The sequence below is a fragment of the Gasterosteus aculeatus genome, chromosome 2 (assembly GCF_964276395.1).
Source record: "Gasterosteus aculeatus chromosome 2, fGasAcu3.hap1.1, whole genome shotgun sequence".
NCBI classification, from domain to species: domain Eukaryota; kingdom Metazoa; phylum Chordata; class Actinopteri; order Perciformes; family Gasterosteidae; genus Gasterosteus; species Gasterosteus aculeatus.
In genome coordinates, this window is record NC_135689.1 from 15,326,068 (window position 1) to 15,344,416 (window position 18,349).

Sequence of the window (18,349 nt, forward strand, 5' to 3'; positions counted from 1 at the left end):
TGTGAGTTGGAAAAGTAAGATTTTTATGAATTGTGTGTGTGGGCGATTGTGCGACACTGAGGAGGCGAGAGACAGAGAGAGGCTCTCAATATATTTACACAGCCTGTTATCAGCAGGACATGTCTTCAGGAGCCTACAAATACAAAATATGTTTGGGCGGCTGCATCGGGAGATAAGATGGCAATAAGCACAATAGCGCAGCCCAAGACATTATTGGTTTTCAGCAAATAGATGCTGTCGCTGGAGCTTATGAGTGAAACCCAGAAATAGCCCAAACGTTAGGGCTGTCTGAGCGGGACCAGAGATTAAATCTGTGGAATCAGAGGGAAGACACTGGTAGATAATGGATTATCTTGTTGGATACTTTTACCAAGAGCTCAGAAACTAATGCAGTCGCAAAGGAAATATGTTGTAAATTGTCCGGCAATCCCTGGATGAGCATGGACTTTACCCCCGAGGGTGAAGAAGCCAATGCAAAGCCTACTAGAATAGAGGCTGAAGACATTTTCTAATTTCCAAACGAAAAAGCTTTTTCTAACCTCATTAAAAAATGACATTAAGCACATCGGCTGAACAAGATTAAAGTGGCATTTACAGTTATACACAAAAATGGTCACTCGATGCTGTTTGGTCTATTCTGACTATGAGTGGGAGACACCGTGCACTCTGGATACGTTTCCTCTAACTTACGTTGGGCTTTCTGAGAATATAATTCTGTGCTCTGCCATTTTCTCCCCCCGCTGCACCTGCGAAGGTCACGCTAGAGCTTTCTCATCACGCCGTCGCCACCCGACAGAAAATGTTACCTGAATTGATGCCGTGGCTGAATATGATGTGTGTGCACGCTCCGTGTGTGAGGGCGTTGAGGCCGAGAAGTTCAGACGCAGCACCACCCGGGATACAAACTACAGCAGAACCCTGTGTGTTCACAGCAGCCTTTTCCTCCTCCATCGTGATTTCCTAATAGTCAATACGTTTCAACCTATTTCGATTTGCTTGTGATGGAACGTTGCCCTGATTTACTGCTCACTGCTTTACCATCTTTGCAGAAACCTGCTCATGAACACAAATGCAATGATTCTAAATGGACATATTTTGATTGAGTAGAACAGTAATTACTCATGTCGTTTTTAAAATCACATACCACTTGTTTGTAGACGGAGGCGAGTCGAGCGGCAGTCTCCTCTGGAGGACACAGTTTAACCACCGTAGTGCTCCTGCAGTCATTAGGACTCAGTGGCGGGCGAAAGACACTCAAATGTGATGCTTTTTCTTATCAGCATGAAATAGAGAAAAGCAGTTCAGTAGCAGGAAACGGAGCTTTAGCTTCTGCTCCTGTTATTGTGACCTTTTTGAAAATAAATCCAATAACAGCTGTTCCACTTTGGGTGAACAAAAATTGTACTCTCAAAGTCCCCACTTTAGGAGACACATGTCACAGAAAGATTAGAATGCAGCATATCGACAAAAGGTTTCATACACAGTAAAGTAACTGGAGGTGGAATAGCAAGAAAGGGAATACAAAGAACAGGATCAAGACGGAAAGTAGGATGTCAGAAAGACAATGTCTACCATAATAATTGGGTCCAATGCAAAGTGTTTGTTTGTCCAAAAAGGCTGTAGTGGTATAGTTCTCATAATCTTTTCGGTATAATTTACATGATAACTTACTAAAATTGAACTTGCATTCAAAAGGTCCACAAACTAAGTGTTATTTCATATAATAAACAATGCCTTTGCCTGAGTGTTAATGCATGTATTAACAGAGAAGTGAACCGCACTCCAATACCAGAGGTAAAGGTCACATTCATTGTGTAGCTTAAATGCACAATATCTGCCTTTATTTATGGAATATTTTGAAATTATTTTACAAAAAAATAGAGATGGACAAAAGAACTTCAGTAGAGAAGGCCAAGAAGAAAAAAGAAACATCACTGAGGTAAAGCTCCGTTGTGTGCATCACTAGCGGTGAGCTAGATCATCATTTGAAACTTTAGGACATTTGAAGTGATTCACTGTGGGATCCTGGCTCAACTTTTAAATAATCCAGCAATATTTCAGCTGTGATTTTGCCATAGCAACAGTTGTAAGTGGTGATTGATACTGTCTGAAGCTATATCGAAAAAGTAATTTCTTAAAAAGCTCGATTTTGTAAGTGAATGCCTGTTGAGGGGATTGTAAATAAATAGATATGGTTGTTGAAAAATCCATTTGAAAATGTAAAAACAACCCCATTTTTATTTTCAAATCATAGTGGTCATTTTCCAAAATTGTTACACAAACCCCAAACAAAATGATCATTAATCAGATTTGTTAATCGATTGGCAATGGTTTTAACTGTAGTAATACATGGTGTCTAAAAAGAAGAATGTACAAAAAAAAGAAAACGCAAAGGAAAAAAACTAAAAGCACTTCTACCTATCAAATACATCGAATCCAACAAAACAGAAATATCAAGTGACCAATGCAAGGTGTGTTTGCGCTGTGAAGTGAGCAGCTGTCAGCGAGGCCTGCAGCTCACTTTTGGTCCGATGTTTGCGACGGCCTCGCTGACTGAGCTGTCTGTCTGCGTGTGTCTGATTCAGTTTGACAGTCCTGCATGACAGTTAATGAGCAGCATAGAGGGAGGAGAGAGAGAGAGAGAGAGAGAGGTAAATCCAGCGGGACATATTGCGGCTCAGCAGTTCTGCCGTGGTTCTGCCAAGGACAGGCTGCGTATCCTCCCCGTCACAGGGCAACCTCATAACTCCAATCTCGCCCTTATTGATCGGATTCTCCCTGTGTTTAGAAGGGAGTGTGTGTGTGTGTGTGTGTGTGTTTCATGACCTTCATATCTATTCCCCAATTAAAACCTGGGATCTTGTTTCGGACATGGCCGCCTGGCATTTATGGGATTGACGGCACTCGGTTCATTCATTAAACCCCACACAAGCTCACTGAATGTCTCACCCCGGCCTCCACTTGCAAGTCTGATTACGAGTGATATTAGCTCAGCGCTCACTTGTGCGAGCCAGCTGTGAGCCTCTTGGATTATAATGTGATGAAATCAAATCAGCAGCAAATACTTCCCAACTACAACCTAAAGCCTAATTGAATCCAGCGCCCTGTCAGGACCTCAGACATTCAGCCAACCAGCTGCAAAGATACGGCCCAAACACTTTTGAAGACATTTTGGTGTTAAAATCTTTCAGAAAAAGATTATAGAAAAACAGAGGCAACGCTGAAACCCTCTCATGATGACATCACTAATGTAACGTAATCAAAAACCTGATTAAACCCTCACTGAATAATCATTTTTTCATTCAGATTGACCATTATAAACTTCCATGGTCACAATTCAAACACACGTTAGTCGTGCCTTAGTTGTCTAGAGCAAATATAGCGTTGAAAACGGCCTCTTCATCTTCAATTCCCTCGGGCTTTAGTGAAATCCAAATTTAGTGATTTGGATTTTAATGCATTAGTTTGGTGCTGTTTGTTTGAAGGGGTCAGTTCTAAGAAGAGCGTTGTGCTCTTGTAAACAATTCTGTGCTCCACTAAGTTTCATTTAATAATTCACACAGTTGCTGAACATGGATGCTGATGAGACAGCAAAAAGTCACACGCACAAAGCAGGGTGGAGGAGATGGGGTCAGTGTTTCAAGACAGCTCCGGTGGTTTGCTGACATTTTTGCTGCAATCTTCCGTAAATATAAAGTGTGCAGTGAGGTAGTCTCTATTTATATCCCTCTGTCCCATTTACTGCCCATTCTGTGAGCAGCACAAATTAATCCTTTTATTACCCACACAGCATGAAATAGCCTGTGATGGTGCTCTAAGTGGAGAAAAAGGAAGGCTGGTTGGGGGAAATAATATCTGAAAGTGAAGAGGGAAAAGAGAATTCGACAGAAAACGTGTACTTTGCCAAAAACACTGAAAGGGTTCAGGATTTTAGAGCAGTGGAAGTGGGATGAGGGTTGAGTTGCTATAGAAACCGGCAACTAGCTGCGACTCCCCATAAATACACAACAAAACAACTTCCTGAAAATGCAATTGTTCATATTGAATTATTACTTTAGTAATTCACAGAAATGATTGCAAAAGCGTTTGTATTGCTTGTGTAATAAGTATAAATTTACTCACCGGTTACACTTTCTTCATTAGGAGCAGCTTGTTATTCGTCTTGTGTAAAGATAGTCATGGTTTTAGAGCTATATTTTCTGAAAAGTACTTTGCCAATATAGTGTGATGCTTTGAAAGTAATTTATCTTTCTAACGATATTTTACTGGAGAAAATACCATGTTTAACTCTACTGTGAGTGCTGTGGAAAGACACACACACATACACACACACACACACACACACATCAACACATCCACACACACGGTCAATAAACAGTGGTCACTGCTCCCCCGGGGGGAAGAGTTTTCTCACAGCTCTGGTGGACTTACCTCCTGCTACACTTAAGAACACACTGTGTGTGTGTGTGTGTGTGTTTGTGTGTGTGTGTGTGTGTGTGTGTGTGTGTGTGTGTTTGTGAGTTATACTCAGACATGAGAGAGATTAACTGTCAATGCATTGACAGCTGCAATTAAAATGGGCTTGTTTGATGGTCACCTTTAAGTCGACTGTGCAAGTCAAATTGCTAAAGGTAAAGATGCCTTGTAACCCACAATCTAACCTAACCCTGCACCACACACACACACACACACACACACACACACACACACACACACACACACACACACACACACACACACACACACACACACTTCTCAATGCATGTGTATGTATATTTTACTTTCACTCTTAAAGTGTATCCAGTTCAACCTGAGAGCAGCAAGCGTTCCTGTTTATTTATCTCTTAATGCGTTTTTTTTGCCTTTTTGCTCTTTTCTGTTGCATTTGCATTTAATTGGCGTTGCTCCTGAGGGAAGCTGCTTAGCCCCCCTGCTGCTGCTCTTATTCCAAATGTAAAATGCAAAATTTTAAAAAGTATTTTCCTCAGTTTGTGCTTCCGATTTTCCATCTACAGTTGGTTGGAAACTTACAGCTCAGTCTTTACAGTTTGATCATTTTAATGTAGCGTTTCACATCTACTCTTTAATTAACCGTTCTTCCTGTTTATCTCTTCTCTTCAAGTACATTTTAACAGACACATTCAATGCCTTTAAACTCAAACACCAATGAGACTTCATATTGGTAAATATTGATCAGTAACGTATAGGGTCAGATTGAACTAGAAGGAAAGGGGTGTGTGTGTGTGTGAGCGTGCGTGTGTGACTGCATGCATGAACATAAATGTGGTGAGAAAGAGAGGGTGAAGGATAGGCTTCCACGTGTGGAGCAGCATGCTAAGCAGGGCAGTTCCTCCCTCTCTCCTCCATCTCACTGCTTTTGCACACCAGCCTCAATTTGTCAGAATTTGGCTGCTTTCATTTCAGCGTGTGAGCTGACCGAGGCGTCGCCTGCAGTCAGTCAGTCGGGCGGCCAGTCAGTCATTAAAAGGTAGCTAAGACACCATGCAGTCTGTAAACCATCGGTCAGTAACAGAGATGTAATTGCGGCCTGGCTTGTGTTCTCAGGCAACGATTTTCTGGAGTTGGCGGCTTCCTCATGCTGCATGCAACTGGCTGTCATTTCTTTCAAAACCTCTGCTGTTGCAAATTAAATTGTAAATAAAAGTGATTCCTAGAGAATAAGCCATTTGTCAACCTCCCTGACCTCTACGCCGCTACAGAAGTATCTAACATGCGGAGTGCCAACCTGTTGGTTTCTGCATATTGACTTTGGTAGCAGGTTAGTAAGAGGTTTATTGCTAAACTTGGATTTAAGAAAGGCGATAACAGCAGACGGGCCGTGCAACGCGTGAGTTTTATTGGGACTGATACAGCTGAATTGACGGGTGGGCAGAGTTTGAACTCTCAATACAAAAACACAGCATTCCCCCAAAAACCTACGAAGGCCCTGAGAATGATCCGGCAAACACTGTGACATTCAGCAGTAGTTCATTAAATAATTAGATTCAGACGGTCCGAATGCCAGAGCTCAAGAGCAGGGGAAGCAACGTGGACACGGCACACAGGGAGACACGCGGGGACACACGGGGTGACCACAGGAGACATGCAGGGGACACACAGAGAACACAAGGACAGGCTGGAGGAGAGGCACGCACTGTGACTAAGCTGACAAAGCGTTGGCTATTGAGTCAACTCTGCCAGTAGGACTGACGTCGAGCCGCTCAGCAAGGCAGGTACCTGCGGCCACGTTGTTGGGATGTCACCTTGGAAAGAAGGTCAGCTCGCAAAGTCACCAAGTGAGACAGTTTTCGAGCAAGTTAACTCAACCGTCAGTTGAAATGACAGCCGCTAAGAAACCAGCACTGAGATTTGTCTTTGTCACGCGAAGGATAATCGCTCAGTGAAATAAACCGTCCGTTGAGACGTGCGAAAGCGAGTCGAGAGGAGTCGAGCCACCGACAGAGCTATAACACAGACAGATCTTTAAAAAAATCCATATTCTGTTATGAATTTGGTTTTGTGGGGCCTCGAATGGGAGACGAGTTGATGGCATTATACATCTCAGCCTTCATCCGTGTCTGCTGCTGCTGTTTGTGTGAGAGAGAGATGGAGGTTGTTTGGATTGATTCATATGCAGGTATATTAATTGCCACTATAGACACAGGAATCTGTGTGTGTGTGTGTGTGTGTGTGTTTGCATAGTTGATCATGAACAATCTGTTTCACACTGTGGTGTTGATGGCTTCCCTCACGATGAGCTTCTCCTCACACAGAGAGGTAAATGTAGCCAGGTGTGTGGTTGTCGTCACACAGTTCATGAGTAATGGCACATCTGCTGGAGACAGATTCAGCACGACAATAACCACACACACATTGTACACCTGCAAATGTCAATAAAAGGCCAGCGAGACAATGTCGACATATCAAACTTCAAAAATTCAAAGATCGTTACACACACACAGTGTTTAATCGACAGAACAGCGGCTGTCATCTGTGGAATCCACCTGCTGAGTGGAATGGTAATCAGAAGGGTACAAAGATATGGGCTAAAGACATAAATAGATAAAGAGGACATCTGGCTGACTACAGCAAAATACACGTGTGTGTGTTGGTGTGCGCTTGCATTGACTGGCACTTGGTATCGTAGAGTACAGTTAGTCTCCAGCCTCTCACTGTAAATCAAGCACCTGGTGAGACGGGGCTACGCTGCACCCACCACAGGGGATTTTAATGAGAGATGACGACCGTGTCCATTATTTAATTCATTTGGATTAAAACACCTTGGTTACAGCCAGTTTCTTCCGTCCACTATGCCCTTCTTTAGATGTGCTTTAGGAAGGTTTCGTTTGGGGTTGTGTTGGATATCATTTGCACTTCCAGAATTTGGCCTTTTGAATCCAGGTCAGTGATTGTGGCCTTTAATCAGCACCATGTGGTATCATTACAAAGCCTCTTACACTGCGCTGTAACATTAAATCACTGCCATCAGTACACATGCAGTCTGTACGGTATGGGTGTTTAGACAGTTTACGTGTCTCTTTGTGCCTCCAATTCTGTGTGTGTGTGTGTGTGTGTGTGTGTGTGTGTGTGTGTGTGTGTGAGTGAGTGTGAGAATGAGTCTTACTGTTAATGGCACAGCTGTGCCGATGTGTCGCTGCTTCCTGATTATATAACAAAGCGTTATCCTTTCCAAGCACTTACATACTGTAATAATGCATCGTACAATTTGGGCTTCCACATTATTTCTTTTCCTCCAGCGATAATAATTTTGCATCTGTGATATTTATTGAGTTAACCATATGCTAACCAGACCGTTATAGTATTTATTATTTCGTCAAAGCTATTTCAAATCAGCTGAGTTGGACATCTTTGGTGTAGCTAACTGGTCTCCTCTCAATCCAATATGGTGAATTTCATGAGCAGAGGCTGATTACAACTGTAAAAACAACCCTCACACAAAAGGTTCCGTTAGCAGATCGGTGCTGATAATATTAGGGAACGAATAAAGGAGACAGAGGAGAGAAGGAGAGAACAGAAAATGATGAAAGGCAAGGTGGAGACAAAGGAGAATGAGAGAGAAGACAGATGGAAATAAATGGGCCGTACAAAAGCGATTCTGTCAACAGCGCAGAGTGGGGAGACAAGCAAAGGAGGAGTAGCGCAGGAGGTGGAGGAGGAAACATAGGTTTGGTTTGGTCCACTAATAACCTCAATAGATGTGTTTGTCTTTTTCCTCATTTCCCGATGATTGGCAGGCGAGCTTCATCCCTCTCTCACAGTCAGGCGGTAGATTGTGGGCTATGATGTTATAATGGGGCTGGGTGGAATCACTTTGACTGAACAAGCATTCGTATCGGGTCATTAAAGGCCCGTTGCGACAGTGATAAATGTGCCCGTTGCAATGCAGAGACAAAGTGTGTAAACACACACACAGAGGGGTTGTTCTTGTTATTCAGGTTGTCGCCCACATCAGCCTTAGTTTCTCACAATAATCAGTGATGGAGTCTTCCTGAACATGAAAACGGCGCTCTCACTGCTGTGTCTGGCTCTTCTCTCCCGCTCCCTCTACATTTTTCTTAGATTTGTTCATTTGGAATCTCTCCCTCACACTCTTCTCTGTCTGTGACCTTGAATATTGGAGGGGGGGGGGGGGGGGGGTCCATCTCTGAATGGGATTGAACTAATATCAGCTTTTGAAAGCCAAAGCTTTCAACGGACAAAAATGTTCAGATTTTACACGGTATTTTCCAATGTCTGTGATATTTTTGAAAAGACTCCACAATTCTGTGTGTATAAAACCTCTCTAGGACACCAGACAGCATTCTCTTTAATTAGGCAAAACGGGAGCTGAGCTCTGTATGCGTTGAAGCATGTATATGAAGAATATTGCCTCCAGACGAAATCGATATGCAAGTAGCAAACTAAACACACTTCTGTAAAATATACAGAAATGAGAAAACTGTATTTAAATTAGTATAGTTGCTTGAATGAGCTTACTTTGCCCGACATGCCAGGATCAAAGTATGAGCATAGAATCGCTCACAGTATTTGACAAAAGTGCAAAATATAGATTTAATTTAACTGTGAGTGCAACTCTCTTTCTCCTCCTGCCTCGTTTACCGCCGTCACCGCTACGTTTCTTATCCCATCTCCTTTAACGTCCCTGCTGGGTGAATCACAGAAGCTTTGAGGTTTTTGTTGAGTCACCCTTCTAACGCGCACAAGCATTTTACATTGTGATTCACTTCTTCTTTAACATTGTCCATTCTGTACACATGGCATCCGTTGTAGTCCGTCCATCCCGGGAGTGGGATCCCTTCTCTGACGTTCTCCCTAATGTTTCTTCCCTTTTTTTCCCCATGGAAGTCTTTTTCATCTTCCTGCCCCGATGTGTGGGTTCCCGGGACAGAGGATGTCGTATTTCTACAGTAACTGACTGTCCAGCCCTCTGAGGCAAATTTGCAATTTGCGATTTTGGGCTACACAAAATAAAATGAATGGAATTGAAGCGCCACACAGCAGCTCACACCTTGCACACAACTCCTGCACGTGTGCGCTTTAGTAGGCGTGCACCGTGATCGCGTCTCGGATTGGTTTGCCGTCTCTGTGTCTTGTGACCTCAAGACACATTGTCTCTCTTTTTGTGAGCCTTTGTGGCGTGCATTCTTCAGTCAGTGAACTCATCATGCAAACATGGCTCCCGTCCCGCAAACCAGCTGCTTTAACTTGATCTTTCAGGTTTTAAACACGTTGTTTGACTACAGGACGCAGTCTGACGTCCCCGCGGTAAATAGGGAAATTTGTACACACGCACTTACACGGCCTTTCATTTTGAACAACGAGAGCGTTTCTGTGAGCGATAAAAGAAGAGAGCCATTTAGCGCTGCGTGAGGCTCCCTGACGGGAGCGTAAATAAGGAATAATGAAAAAGGTAAGATTCAACAAAAGAGAGAAGAGAACATCGGGAGACTGAAAAGACAATCAGAGACAGAGAGGCAATGAAGACAGGAAGACAGGAGTGGTTGAGAGACGGCACTGTGATGTAAAAACAGGAGTTACGACGCTTACAAAGGAGAATAGAAAAAAAAGAGAGAAATATCTTTCATTGAAGGGACACGCGTTCTGGAACGTTGTGTGACTGACGGACAGTAAATCAGCATTTCCCATTTCTTTGTGCACTCACCATTTAAAGGCAGGAATACACGTTAAATCAATGACAGCGCATGCAGTGGAGCACAATAGAATAGAATTCCTCTGGCCTGCGTGAGACACTGCGGATTGCAGTATGTGATCTTTCTTTAAACATGACCGGGGAGCCCAGATTGTGCGCTCAATGAATATTGTCCAGGTGTGCGTGGATGTGCCTTATTTTCTGCCTGAATGGTTTGAGCTCGTACCGCCTTTGCCACGCAGTAGAAATGGGTCTGTATGTGTGTTGTTTTGCATTTTAATTTGTTGACGCCTGTGGTTTTTCCACGGCTTTAAGAAGAGAATGAATACGTGATTATTTTGCTGGTTTTGTTGTTTCCGCTTCTGGTTCTCTCACAATGAGAAAATAATTAAATTTGTTTGCGTACAGTGACAGTTGCCAGGCTCTCCTGTAGTGCAGTTACAATAATGCTTTCAATAAAATAAGAGATTTTTCTCATTTAATACTGGGGTCAGCGCCACTTATTACATTTGCTCTGCAACTGCTGCAAAAAATATTAATACTGTAACATCATTGCGTGTAGGATTTGTTGCCTAACTTACTATTGTGAAATCAGAATGCCGGAAAGGTCCCAAGTAGCAAATACATATGTATGAATTGAAAGTCGTTCAATTAGAGACTATCTCTACTTTCCCTTCTTAGTTTCTGTTAGTAAGCCATTTTTGCAAAATCAAACAATTAAGTCTAATGTTTGAGGGTAATGCTTCAACAAGATGTGTTAAATTCTACAAAGGCATTTTCATGTCCTGCCTGGTTATTCTGTAGTTGTTAAAGCATTGAATCAACAGCTGCTACATGAACATTTATTTTCCAAACATTAAAAATCCAATCTGTTTTTTTCAGTGTTATAAGGACTTTCTTTGTCCCTCTCTTCCAGGGGTCCGATGGGTCCGATGGGTAGCCCCAAGCCTGGGATGCAACAAGGAGGCCACGGAGGAGGAGGAATGGGAGGTGGAGGTGGAATGGGAGGTGGAGGTGGAATGGGAGGAGCAGGAGGTAGAGGAATGGGAGGAATAGGAGGTATGGGAAGTATGGGAGTAGGAATGGGCGCAGGTGGAGGAGGAGGGTCCAGACCCGGGGAGCCCTACCGCCTGGCCACTCACGAGACTCCGACTTCCCCCCGACACATGCAGTCAACCCAGGGGCCCGGCATGGGGCCCGGAATGGGGCCCGGCCCCGGGACGGGTCACGGCCCAGCCGGGTCCAGCGCGGTAGGCCACGGAGGTCATCCGAGTCCCGGGCAGCACGCCTCCCGCCGAAACCTCCAAGTCGACTTCAGCGGCTCGGGCGGCTCCAGGAGAGGCCGCTCTCCGTCCGGGTCTCCCGATCGCGGCGTGACGCCCACCTCGCCCTACTCGGTGCCGCAGATCGCGCCCATGCCGAGCAGCAAACTGTGCCCGGTGTGCAGCACTACGCAGCTGTCCAACCCGCCGGCTCCACCCAACTACAACACCTGCACCCAGTGCAAGTCCACCGTCTGCAACCAGTGTGGATTCAACCCCAACCCGCACCTCACTGAGGTAGGTCATGTTTGACACGGAGATGTTCGTACGAGTCTCTATTCGTTTTCCTTTTGTTGCGCCACGAGGGAATATTGTTGTAGTTTACTGATGGCGTAAATGTAATCAATGATCAAATAATGGTGATTTATAGTAAGGTTCCTGGGCATTTGAATATAAGTCACAGTTGATTAATCTTTCAGCCTAAGATGATAAACAACAGTCCGAAAGCTTACAACTGGTTTGAGTCACATGTAGTGTTGGCGGAAGGAGAGGAAAATAGGCTTTTGCTACTTTTTTCTTTTCTCCTTGTTAATAATCAACTGTTGACTTGAACTAGATTGAATCAAAGTGAGTGAATGAAGTGAACGCGTCAGGGCAGAGAAAGTGGTTTAAAAAGAGGGAGAGATGGTCGGAGGCGAGGGAGATAAAGAACGTCAGTGAGAGGGAGATATGTTTTTTTTTAATGCATGTGAGAAGGATTGAGGAACGAAAGCAAAATAAACCATAGAAGCTGTGTGTGTGTGTGTGTGTGTGTGTGTGTGTGTGTGTGTGTTCATACATGGCTTTGTACTCCAGGTCTTTATTTGTATATTTGACAGCGAGCGTAAGGGCTCAGCAAGTGTCAGTAATTCCTTCCTGTGGATCTGACAGTATTCCCATCAATGTGCAGAAGTCAAATACACGGATTGTGACAGTGTGTGTGTGTGTGTGTGTGTGCGTTTTGAGTTCATTGCACTTCTCACAGGTGTGACGCGATGACAGGAAGTCACAGAGAGACGAAGGAAAAAGACAACGACAAAAAGAGATGAATGCCACTAAAGTTATTCATAGGCGGATGGAGAGGTGAGGAGGTTAAGAGGCCCTCTTTGATTGAGAGGAGGTCGACGCTTTCCTTTGGTGATGGGTTCAAACTATCGGCACCCGTGTCAGCGTATGGTGACAGATATTAAATCTCAGCCTCCCTTGGCAGGCGGCAAAGACTTTAGACAGCGAACACAACTAGAAGCATGAGGCCGCGTCTGATGTATTAGTCATGCTGGCCCCCATTGATCCCCACTGATGTCTGGTCCAGGGGCGTATTATTGGCAGACAGCACGACAAACACCCTGCTGGATTAAACAAACAACTTGTTGTTGTGTCCCTTTTTTCGTTTGCTATTGTGAGGGAGAACGTTGGCAACTGAATCATCCATGTGTACCTCATTCAGCTGTTAATTCGGATTTGAATTACTGGTATTTTTCATTCTCTGCTGCCTCCGATGGAGCAATAGAGCTGCGTCCAACGGTTTCCCACAACGTGTCTCTTTAAAGAGGAATTTCATCTTTTTATTCAATGAACTAAAGCAAAATAAAATTCCTTCCCCCCCGCCGTCGGCGAACTTCCTCGTTCTCGGTGCTGCCTCCGTTGTTGCGAGCGTCCGTTAGTGAAGCAGATGGGGATCATGCCGGCGCTGCAGGCCGCTGTGTGGGTTGCTAGTTGAAACACAGCCCCGGCTTCTCCCACAGGAGCAGTTGCTTGTGCGCTGTACTTTAAACACACAGCGCACCTGAGCATGTTCAATCCAAACAGGGCAAGCAGGGTGTCAATTACACAAAACGTTGAAAAGTTAGTTGTTAGGTCCCAAGTCGTAGTCGTTCTCCGCACAGGACGACGGTTTTTACTGGAGGCGGCTTCCAAATTTGCCCACTGTATGCACAGTACGGCAGCTGATGTGGGATCATCCTAAAGACAGACCTTTGATCTCTGCTCAGGTACACAGGCTTGTGCACGTGCTCCTTTGTTTGTGTGTGTCTGTGTGTTGGTGTGTTTGTGTGCGAGAGAGCGAGAGCGATATAAAGAGAGGGGGAGCCAGAGTGAGTACTACAGGTTTGTAAAGGGGGATGCTGCTAATGAAGCCTCTGGTTTAGGGATTTGACTATTTGACCGTGCTTTTGAAAGATTAACACACAAACACACACACACACACACACGCACGCACATACACACATGTACACACAGTTACCCTCAATGGCTCAACATAATTCATGCAGGAAGACTGAGCGATAAATTGGTATGTTGATTCCTTTGAGGAACCCACAGGGATTTGATGGAGGACAAAATGGAATACACAACGAGAAACGCAACACAACAACAACAGCATCGGATCGAACCTTCACCTGTAGCACTCTCTGTTCCTTCTGCACATAGTTGAGGGTGGAAAAGGACTTCATTTAAGATTTGTTGGATAGTTGGTGTTTATGTAATTGAATATTTTCCTGAAACATAAATGATTTAAAAGCTCTGCAGCGTTTGACTCTGCACCATCTTCTGCAGATTAACGCACTGGTCTGGTTATTGTTTTAGCTCCCAGGAGTTCTGGATTAGCTTTCTTTTCCAATTAACATTCACTATCTGGTCCATTATGGTCCATGGCAATCAGTGTTCTCTTAATGGAATACACAGTAGCACCCTGAGAACCTTGTTATTCCCTGATGCTGGTAACGTTAAGGTTACTGAGCTCCGTGCTCATTAGTATGCCATAAATGTTTGCTTTCTTCACTTTACAATCATTTGCAAAGATACATTTTTTCTCGTAGAGGACATTACCTAGTAAAACAGGACAGGTATCCTTGTGTGTTAGCTCAAAATGTCTTAACAAATGTGCCATACGATGTACAGTCCGGATCACTTTGATGCCTCTCTGACCAAAAATAACTTATTCAAGCTAAATATTTTTAATTTCTAAACTTTCCTCACAGATCGCTCTGCTCAGGTGGGCAGAACTCAAGCCGCGTTGTGTTTGATGGTATGGATTAGTACTTAAACTGAACACAATCCATTAATATCCCAGCTAATCAATGCACCGCATGTCCTGGTAATCTGTTAAGTAGTGCGGGGCTCCATATCTGTCGTACTACGGCCCTGATTCTATTTGCATCGGATAATATTGAGCAGACTTTGCCAGGAAAGCAAAAAACACTTTTATTTACAGTATCAATAAGTTCGATTTCTATCATTGGGACTATTTAACAAGCACAGAACATCACAAGTAGTCAAGTAATAAGTATAAGTAATAAATAACAAGTTGGTTAAACTAAAGAACAGAAATGGTCCAGTTGCTGCACGGTTGTGTGCTGAGGGTCTATCACCCTGTTGTTTCTGGAATCACAGATAATTCTTGTATTTAATCGATGGCACTCTGTCCTGGTAATCTAATAAGCACTGCCAGCTCCATATCTGGTTGCGTTCTGACGCCTCCTTCCTCAGATAACATTGAGAGGACTAAATCTGTAGAGAGACACCAATTAGAAGTCCAGAGATGATCACAGAGATGATCAGGAAGGGTGGCATTTAAGAAACGAGCTTCCAGGGTATTAATTGACCTTTGACATAATGATAAGTGATGTGATTTGTGGAATGTATCTTCTACCAAGACCGATACTACGGATCCTACTAGTGTTTAATAGGGCTTTACATTATTGTTTGACCAAAGGATTTAAAAAGAGACCTGAACGCTGTGCTAGTTCTCAGGCAGTTTATCATAACCGTTGTTTCAGCTATTACAACCTTTAAGGGCTAATGATCAAAAAGAAAAGGCAGTTTAAGTGTTCGTACCGGGGGGGGTGGTTTACCTCCCAGAAAATGATGATTTAGTGATCCTGACGCTGTCACGGAAACAAAATACCCAAAATAATGAAATTCAGTTGACATTAAATCCATCAAAATGTCTTAACATTCAAGGGAGCAAAGTTACACACATCACATCCAGGTGTGGAAATAGTCATTGAGGAAAAGAGTAAAGCCTGCGCACACTGACTCCCAATCACGCGTTCAGTCATTTTGATCCAAGGCGGATCTTTCACTGAGACACGTTATTTTTGGCTGCGCTAGCAGCTCTGGAGACGGCGATGTGTTTGTGTCAGTCGTTCAGCCCGCTGCTTTGGTCCAGAATATCGAGTGGATGGTTTGCTGTGACACTTGGTACAGGTATTCACGGGGGAGAGAGGACGGATCCTGCTGACTGACCTGATACCTTCACGTTTCCTCTCGCGCCACCTTCAGGGTCACATTCCTGGTGTTGAGAGAAATGTTGTTTAAACTATAGGATGGATTGAAAATTGCTATAAATTAGCAATATTCCCCACACATTAATTGTAATAATTTATGTTATAACATACATTTTTTAATCTAGTATTTTCTATCTGCTATATAGATGTATATGTATAAAATGTTCCCATTCACCTCAGCATGTTTTTCCAATAAACAAATGCTAAAGTAGGGTGGTGAACATGGTACAAACTCGCTTAACATCACCATGTTAGCATTTTTATTGTGACAACGGTGGATAGTTTAGCATTAGCATTTAGTGCAGATGCATTAGTCTCACATTGATGTAGACCATTATTCTGTGTCCCTGTTCTTTTAGCATTATGTCCATCATCAGTATTAAGCACAATAGCAGTTCAAATAATTAGTCGTTTTATTAAAAAAATACTTCCATTTTGCAGACTAGAATCATCATTATTTTATCAAAGTCAGCTGCAAAATACTGGTATTTTGCATTTTTTTGTTCTACAATATATAAGTAACATCTTGGAATAAAGCAGATGAACCTGCACCCATGTGTGCTGGCGTTGTCTGTTTAGTACCTTAAAAGGATCAAACCTGAGTGTTGCAGCTCTCGTGAATATGGATGAGGCGTATTGAAACACCCACGCGCCGTGTGTTTGCAACTCTGTTATATGAGCTATTCAATCCATGAGAAAGTGCACCTGGGACAGATGCTGATGCTCTGGGCGTAAAACTTGGGCGCAAGTGTCTGTGAAGCTGCAGGTTTGTCACCTTTTGCAGATTTTTATAGAAATGTGAAAACAATTTCGACAGTCAACCGTGGCCGTAAAATGTTTTGTGCACCACAGCTGTCCAATGAGACCGCCCACTCTGTAGTCACGGGCCCACAGCTGGAATGGTAATGGGCAACCGTTAGCTCGCCTTTCTTTGGCTCTGGATACTGAAATGAAGTCCTGGACCACATTTTCCCAACAAAATGATTATGCCATAATTAGTGCCGCCCTAAACTGCCTCTCTGCCCAATATTACATGAATGCAACATCCAGATATAACATTTGAATAAACCAAAACGCTTCGCTTCGTTTACTACCTGACATCAGATTGATGAACTTCACCAAATTTGAATACACTGAGAATCTCCTGCTTTCAGTCGCAGAGATAAAAAACACATTGGCAGCTTGTGGTTTCATATTTTTTAAGCAAAGCTACAGAGAAACGAGTGTAAACCGTTGATGCAAATATGATGATAAAACTTGCTTCATACGCCACTAGTGAGAGGAATTCAATGCTTGCCATTTTGTGGAGGCTTCTATCCAAAGTGCCTTCACTGGGCAGCACAGGGGAAATGGAAGCTCTATTAAGTTGGCTGGAAAGAGAAAATAAACACCTGTAGATGATTGTAACACGGTTTGGATGTGAGTCCAGCATCATCACTGTGCATCTACATGTTCACTCATTACCCTTTTAATGAAAACAGTGGTTAAAAGATGTAAAAGTATTGCTACAAGGCATTTCTCTCACGGTGTGAGTGTGTGTGTCTCTTTGTCAACATGGCATCATTGTGGTCCTCTACACACCTACTGTAGCTGGAACAACAATAACCCTGTTTGTGAATGTGGTTATATGTCTTATTGCTAGTTGCACCATAATAGTCACAGTGTTCTCTTTTTCTCTCTCACCCTCTGATTTGTAAATCTCCATCTATGTGCAAATTCATTAAAAAGAGGCTATGAATAAAATGTGTTATAGTGCAAAGAAAGCAGTGGAGACACAGACAGAGAGCTACGCCACGAGAGAAGAAGTGAGAGAAGAAAGTGAAGGAAGGAGGGTCGAGAGAGGCAGAGGCGACAGATGTAGGCAGATTTAGAATGATGGACCGCAGACAACAGCGTGTCGTCTCCACCGCTGAAGTGTGGTATGGAGAACGTTACCGGCCATTTCCCCTTTGAGCCATTGAATTACTTCATCACGGCTAATTAACCCCTTTCAGTTGTAGGTCACATGCGCATTAAACTGCAAAAAGCAATATAAATATCGTTACTAGCAGCCCGTTGCACCAGGTAAACATCATTTCTTTTCTCAGGCTTGAGTGCAAAGTCCACACTTAATGATGTGTGGATAGTTACTGAAGTTAAAAATGATGTTCACGGTGTTTGCTGGTGTAACTCTGTGCAGAACGGGACATGGTCTCTACTGATGCCTTTTTCAAAGCAAAAAAAATCTAAAGTTATGATGTTAACTCTCTTCTGTGTGGCCCTACTGCCGGCTTGCCTTTTCCTGCCGATATATTGATACAAATGTAATTGCTAATGACTCAGGTTACCGGAATGACCCAGTAATTACCCCTCCAATTTCTTGCTTTGCAGGTAATATATTAGTCCCTTTATGGCCGTTTTCCTAGACCAGAGGAACCAAACTATTTGCTTATTAGGACAAAAACATTGAACGTTTCCTCTTTATTGAGGGACACGACGGCATAGACATCAATGAGAGGGCAGATTTTCCTCCCCCTTGTCTATATTTATCACCCTGTTCTCTCCTCCCCAAAATATCTCTCGACGATGCGCAACCACAGAAACAAAGCCGG

The 18,349-nt window shown here is 43.4% G+C and overlaps 1 protein-coding gene across 3 annotated transcripts in view; it reads left to right on the forward strand.

Moving 5' to 3' along the window:
• bsna (bassoon presynaptic cytomatrix protein a) overlaps window positions 1-18,349 on the forward strand; it is a 97,716-nt gene that overhangs the window by 5,791 nt on the left and 73,576 nt on the right. For all 3 annotated transcript variants that reach the window (XM_078093684.1, XM_078093700.1, XM_078093689.1), the window contains exon 2: window positions 11,088-11,730. In XM_078093684.1, the coding sequence (XP_077949810.1) occupies window positions 11,088-11,730 (643 nt within the window). The remainder of the gene's footprint in view (window positions 1-11,087; window positions 11,731-18,349) is intronic.